Source organism: Abramis brama (genome assembly GCF_963993115.1).
Source record: "Abramis brama genome assembly, chromosome: 1".
Taxonomy (NCBI): domain Eukaryota; kingdom Metazoa; phylum Chordata; class Actinopteri; order Cypriniformes; family Leuciscidae; genus Abramis; species Abramis brama.
The window spans coordinates 52,319,893-52,327,635 of NC_139963.1; the positions used below are offsets into that span (position 1 = coordinate 52,319,893).

General features: G+C 36.0%; 1 protein-coding gene across 1 annotated transcript; it reads right to left on the bottom strand.

The window, feature by feature from the left end:
* Positions 1-266: 266 nt before the first annotated feature.
* Positions 267-6,453, bottom strand: LOC311087185 (uncharacterized protein). The gene is made up of 2 exons (XM_084120460.1): positions 6,241-6,453; positions 267-2,425 (listed from the first exon to the last, which is right to left on the bottom strand). Exons 1-2 carry the CDS (start codon positions 6,296-6,298, stop codon positions 594-596), a joined length of 1,890 nt encoding a protein of 629 aa, XP_083976586.1. The 5' UTR covers positions 6,299-6,453; the 3' UTR covers positions 267-593.
* Positions 6,454-7,743: the final 1,290 nt, after the last annotated feature.

Sequence of the window (7,743 nt, forward strand, 5' to 3'; positions counted from 1 at the left end):
ACTAAGAAAATTTAATCGAATGCCCATCCCTAGTAGTAACGTTGTTTTGTGATCGAGATTGGCCCACGAGTAAACCTCTGTCTAGAATTGCTTCGAGCTGATATAATTGTTTGCAATGCGCAGCTCAAACGAGTAGCGCGGTTCCATTCTGCTTTTGTTTGCCGTGTGATGTTTCTCATATGCAGCAGAAATGGCTGCTCTCGCACCGGCAGAAAAAAAAAGTCGCAAAATATGACCATTTAGTTGCAGTCTAGAGCCCAGTATAGGCTTTTACATGAGCGCCACCTACTGTCAGAGAGCGAATTTGTTTTGTTTTTTTGCATAGATCTGAACTGACAAATAACAGATTCCTGTTGGTTGAACACAAGTTAATAGATATCAATCAATCAACAAAGTGTCCTGTGCTCACCACACACCGGCTATAGGTGGAGAGGAGAGATTTGGCTATAGAGTGATGTGTGACTAACTTGAACAGAAGAGACTTCATGTTGCTCAGCACATGAAAATAAACGACTGTGGTCATGTGGTTTCTCCACTGTATGGATCTTCATGTGTAGCTTCAGGTGACTTTTAACAGCGAAACTTGTTCCACACTAATCACACATGTGCGGCTTCTCTCTGCTGTGAATCCTCTCGTGTCTTTTATGATCTGCCGATCGACTGAATCTCTTGTCACAATGTGAACACTTGTAAGGTTTCTCTCCACTGTGGATCATCTCATGTGTTTTCAGATTTGTTGACCGACTGAATCTCTTGTCACAGTGTGAACACTTGTAAGGTTTTTCTCCAGTGTGGATCCTCTCATGTTTTTTCAGATTTGTTGACACACTGAATCTCTTGTCACAGTGTGAACACTTGTAAGGTTTTTCTCCAGTGTGAATTCTCTGGTGCTGTTTTAAACAGTTTGCTTTAGTAAAAGTCTTCCCACACTCAAAGCACATGTACTCTCTCACACCAGTGTGTATTTTTTGGTGTACTTGTAAACTAAACAACAGTGAAAAACTCTTTCCACACACAAAACATGAATGTGGCTTCTCCTTCGTATGAACTGTCAGGTGTCTCTTCAGTGCTGATACACAGATAAATGTTTTGCCGCACTGATCACATGTGAACGGCTTCTCTCCGGTGTGGATCTTCATGTGTTCTTTAAGGTGTGAAGAATGACTGAAACTTTTCCCACATTGATCACATGTGAATGGCTTCTCTCCGGTGTGAACTCTCATGTGACGGTCAAGAGTATGTTTGTATGTGAAATTGTTTCCACATTGATGGCATTCATGCGGCTTCTCTCCAGTGTGGATCATCTCATGTGTTTTCAGATATGATGACTGACTGAATCTCTTGTCACAGTGGGAACACTTGTAAGGTTTTTCTCCAGTGTGGATCATCTCATGTGTTTTCAGAGATGATGAATGACTGAATCTCTTGTCACAGTGTGAACACTTGTAAGGTTTTTCTCCAGTGTGAATTCTCTCATGTGTTTTCAGATTGGCCAACTGACTGAATCTCTTGTCACAGTGTGAACACTTGTAGGGTTTTTCTCCACTGTGGATCTTCTCATGTGTTTTCAGAGAAGATGAATCACTGAATCTCTTGTCACAGTGTGAACACTTGTAAGGTTTTTCTCCAGTGTGGATCCTCTCATGTGTTTTCAGAGAAGATGACACACTGAATCTCTTGTCACAGTGTGAACACTTGTAAGGTTTTTCTCCAGTGTGAATTCTCTGGTGCAGTTTTAAACATTTCCCTGTCATAAAAGTCTTCTCACACTCAAAGCACATGTACTCTCTCACACCAGTGTGAATTTTTTGATGTACTTTTAAATGTTGCCGCAGTGAAAAACTCTTTCCACACACAGAACATGAATGTGGCTTCTCCTTCGTATGAACTGTCAGGTGGTTCTTCAGGTCTGATGCCCTAATAAATGTTTTGCTGCATTGATCACATGAGAACGGCTTCTCTCCGGTGTGGATCATCATGTGACAAGCAAGATTTCGTTTGTTTGTGAAACTCTTTCCACATTGATCACATGAGAACGGCTTCTCTCCTGTGTGGATTCTAATGTGTAATTTAAGCTTTTCTGATCGTATGAAACTCTTCCCACATTGATGGCATACATGCGGCTTCTCTCCAGTGTGGATCATCATGTGAAGCGCAAGATTTCGTTTGCATGAGAATCTCTTTCCACACTGATCACATGAGAACGGCTTCTCTCCAGTGTGAACTCTCATGTGACGCTCAAGACTACATTTTCTTGTGAAACTCTTTCCACACTGAGTGCAGGTGAAAGATTTCTTGGCTCTTCTTTTCTTTAAAAATGTCTTTTTAGTCTTTGTGCGACTCAAAGGTTTTTCTCCAGGTTTGACATGATGTTCCTCCTCCACTTCACTCAGTTCTTCACTCTCATCGCTCTCTTCCATCAGGTCTGACATGAAAGAAAAAAATAATAAATTAAATTTTCAGTACATCAAAATAATTCAATGAGAGATATATAAAGTTAAAATGACATGAAATTGAGCCCTGATGTAATTGTAGAAAGTAGACAAATGTTATAAAATATTATGATAATTTGATGCCTTTTTTAAAATTGATTGAGGTAAATGAATGAGGTAAAATTATCTTCCAATTATTTTAAAAACATTATAGGTCCGAATCCCATGTTTCTTTAGCAAGAACTATTACATATATTTGATCAATGACACAATTATCTAACATGATATTAAAGGGGTGATGAACTGAGAAATAAAAATTTCCTTGAGCTTTTGACATATAAGAGGTCATCGTATTATAAGAATATCCTATAAGTTTCAGAACTGACAACTTCCTTGTTAATCCAATAAAAGCTTTTATTGACACCAGGCACAGCGAACGACAGGTTTTTCAAAGTGGGGAACTATGACGTCAAAGGGTGTCAAACACCGCCTCCGCAGAAGATTATCAACGCCTACTTCAACACTGCCTGTTTAGCCCCACCCACCGATTCACGCATTACATGAAACTTATTATAATATGCAAAACTGTTATCCAATCATAGCAGTGGGTGTTTACTTCCAAGTCTTTAATGCGGCACGCCCATAAAAACCGAGCGTTCAGGAGCTAGGCTCAAAACCAGGGTAGGAAATAGCCTATGACTAATATTTTGATGTTGTTGAATGTAAAAACTAAGCGAACGTCATAAGTTGACCTCAGTCAACAATATAAAAACATTTAAAAAGTCAGCATTAAAATATACAATATTGCCATATTTTGACACCAACTTTGAGATTAATATTTATTTTACTAAAAATGTTTGAATTACAGGTATTAATGGCCGTTCACATTAGACTTTTCCTTCATTGACTTCTATTCATATACCTGTTAAAGTGGGACACCAGAAACACAAGCTCAAGTGAATAACCCTGTGAGAAATAACACAAGCGTTTAGCATTCAAGTGGAGTGGATTATTAGTTATTTGTGGAATTTATGTTTGTAAAAAAGCTGCCGCAGAATGTGACGTCATTTCACGACCACTGCAGTTGTCTGTAGAAATTGTAGAGCGGCCGTGGCTTTAACCCTCTGAGGTCGACAAACGCGCGGGCGCGTTTTGCCGGATTTTCTCCACATTGTAGCACTATAAACTTAAATTACTCCATCATTTATGGTCATACAGAAAAAAGAAATATAAAAAAAGAATCTGTGATATTTCTCCTTTTGTATGTGTCCACTTACAATCAAATCAAAACATTGTGCTTTTGTAAAATAAAGAAAATAAACAGGGTGTGCGTTCTGCCTCTCTGTCGCGGTGAACTTTTTTTTCTTGAGCACGTCTATAAACTGAAACAAAACTCAGCGAATACTTGTCACACATTTATGAGCCATATACCTTTATAAACATTTAAGTGTGTACTTTTAAATAATCGGATTCAAAACGAAAACAAATATTCTCTGTTTACGTAATTTGTATAAAACCAACAAGATGTCCAGCTTCTCAAACGCTTGCTCATTACAGTTAATTTGGCCACGCCTACTCGCGCAAAAGATATTCACATGCAAATCTCCACATGGAACGCGAACGCGCTCGTTACCTCAACAACAAAACACTTCACTTCACCTTTCGTCGAGTTTGAAAGACGTGCCTGAGCTTACATTGGATTTAGGCTACCTCAGAAGAAGAAGAACGCGATCTGAAGACAAGAAAGATAAGGTAAGAAATTCTTACATAGCCTAGTTTGTTATTGTTGCATAAATGTCACGTTGCAGTTGAACTGTTGCTAGATATATGGGGAATATTATAATATTTAGACCCGTGTTTACTGTGTTTGTGGATATCTGCTCAAACATAGATATGTTTATGGTAACCATAATGTTTTATATTTGAGCGTGATCGCGTTTGAATGTATCATATTTTGCAAGCGATTGCGTTTGAATGTATCATATTTTGGATGAAAGCAAAACGCACCAAACGGCTTCATGTTTTTATTATTATCTCATTTCATATCATCATAACGGATGGAAACATTTGAAGTAACATGATAATCAATATATTTTTCTCTAGCTTAGTTGTTACTGAAATCTTTTGGAAGATTTATAGGCTGCTATAGGTTATTTATTGTTATTATTATTTTATCCGCACTGCGCATATACCTTATGCCTACAAGGCACAACAAACCTGGTGTTCATTATATTATATATCGTTGGAAACGTGTGTGTGTGTGTGTGTGTGTGTGTGTGTGTGGGTGTATTCTGTGAATTTTAAAAAGGAATTTTAAAAAGCAATTTTAACCAGAAAAATCTAATATTTATTTCCAAAATCGTGCAGGCCTTTCTCTTGATATCAGTATGTTCACTTTTTTTTTTCAGGTCCCAGATGCCACTGAGGACTTCAACATTCACATGAGTCTCAGTACGTGAACATGGTAAAGTGAAAATCTTGGAAATGAAAGGTATGTACAGTGTTTTTAGGAATGGCACAAAGGTCTCTGTCTTTGAAGTGCTTTTTTGGCATTTGTTGTGTATCTTTGGATTATGCTGTGTTGTAAATAAATCCAAACAATTTAAAAGCCATTCTTTTTTAAATCTCCTCATTTACAGTATTGTGCAAGGTTGCTCAGAATGATAGGGGCCTGATAGCTCCTAATAGGGCCGTTAGGGGAGGTTCTTTGTCTTTCTCAGGTGAGAAAAGCTTACATATTAATGAGCTCTCGCATAAGGCTTTTTCACACAAAACACGTCGTAAAAATTTTAAATCAATATATTGTCTTATCTGAATGAGCAGTCAGGGTGATTTTCACATAGTTTTGCAGCAAATATTCTAGGCTACGTCATACAATTTTCAAAAGTCTTGTGAAGAAATAATCAGTATGGGTTTCATGGCCTTATTTCAGTGAGAATTTTTTTTTGTATTTTCAAAAACCACGCATAAATGTCATTATCTCAAAACTACAAACTTTTACATACATGCTGTTGATATATTATTGTAGCAGAGTTTGTGCTGAATACAGTGTAATTAGACTTTAGCCATGAAAATGTCACAAGTAACAGATATAACCAGAAATGTCAGAGCATGTCAGAACACCTCCAGGGCCCAGAAAACAGCTCAGACCTCAGAGGGTTAACTAGTTTTAAATTGAAAAATTGTATTAGCTTTATCTGTGTCCTACTTGTTTCACTCAACCCTGTAACTCCTGACATGATTTTCCTTCTTTTGAAAACAGAGCATTTCTTAAAATTGTGACACTCAGGAAGTGCCATCATCTGGGCTCGTTCTACTGCATGATGGGAGGACAAGAAAATAATCTATATCCATTCTCTGTTTTACACAAACTGTACAGTGTTGATTAATCAACCCTGTTACCAAAGTTATGTAAGAAGAATCTCTATAACTATGAATAACTTGTATGATATTTGACAAATACAACTTTATCAGTAACTTGGTGTTTACTGATTATTCCTAAAAAAATATGTAATTTTGTAAACAATGTTGAAAATGACTAAAATTCATGTAACTTTGTTGCAAATTGGGAACCAGATATAAAAGAGTTGTAATATAAAAGTTAAAATAGTATTTAGCTTGATCTGATGTTGACAATCAATATAAAAATGTCTCAAACCTCCCATTACTGACCATTTGTTGAAAAAAAAACAAGAACATTCTGTACCATTTCATAGTTTAACTGTTTATCTAAATGTGAAGAAGTGCTTGAATGTTTCTAACATGAATGTTCTTCAGCATCATGAATGAATGAAGAATAAACACCAACCTCTTTGTTCTTCAGGATCTTCAGTGTGTTTCATTCTGCAGGGTTCTGGATCACTCATGTTCTCACTGTCCTCTTTAATAAACTCAGTCTTTGCAGATTTCAGCTCTTCCTGATGCTCTGATGCTCGTCTTCACTTGTAGCTGATGGGAATTTACAGCATTTATTGCCGAACTGCTGTGGGAGGAGCTTAATTGATGATGTAATTGGTGTAGGAGGAGCTGATCTGCCCAAAATCAAAAACATATCAATTAGCCTACTGAGTATGTTATTATTAATGACACTTCTATGCAACATATAAATATCACTTCTAAAATATTATGATCATTTGCAGAATGCCTTTTTATAAATTGATCATATGTCCTTGAAACTTTCAATGAGGTAAATCTATCTTCCAATTATTATTTTTTTTAAACATTATAGGCACAAATCCCATGTTTCTTTAGCAAACACTTTTAAATATATTTGATTTGATAAATGACTCAATTATCTAACATGATATTAAAATTAAAATATACAATACTGCCATATGTTGACACCAACTTTGAGATTTATATTTATTTTACTAAAACGTTTAAATGATTAATGGGCGTTCACACTAGACTTTTTCTTCATTGACTTCTATTCATGCGAATGTGAAAGTGGGACACCAGAAACACAAGCTCAAATGAATAACCCTGTGAGAAATAACAAGCGTTTAGCATTCAAGTGGAGTGGGTTGTTTATTTCTTATATGTTGGACTTATGTTTGTATATATGCCTTTATGTCTGTCTATCTATTCATCCTACAGTAACTGATGCCAATCCATTCATTATTTGTATGGCTAATCCTAACATTATTCTGTTTCATCATTAAAAGACAGGTATCAAGAATTAAAGGAAATAATCTAAATAATTTAAATTCTTCCAAATATAAAAATAATGGTAAAAACAGTTAAAATCATAAACACAGAAATAAAGGTACAGTATAGTAGCCAACAATTACCCTTCAGTCTGCTGACACCAATGAAATGAGCTTTAAGTGGCCATTTACAGGAGATCTGAAGACATCAGCATAATAAATGAGGTGAAAACAGGAACTATTGTCATGAAATAAAGAGTGTTTTCAGCAGATCTGTTAATATTGATGAGCCTCAGACTATCAACACTCATTCAACAAGCCATTCAAGATCATCAGCAGATCATCTCACTTTATTCTGAGTGTTTGCTGTTAGAAACACATTATTTGAGTCAGATAGATGACAAAAGACTATAAAACTGCTCAATTGAAAGATTACTGTTATTTCTCACACTATGGCATGGATAAAACATCACCATGACACTTATCTTCTTCAACCACTACAGAAAAATAATTACAGCAACATAATATGTCCAAATTAATCTATTTGATCTTATGATAACTACACTAATCGCTAGTAGTTAGATCATTTGTTCCAAATATTCCAAGAATAAAACGCTATTCATATTTATTAGTATTAATTCAATGCCTCACGTGGCTTATAGGCT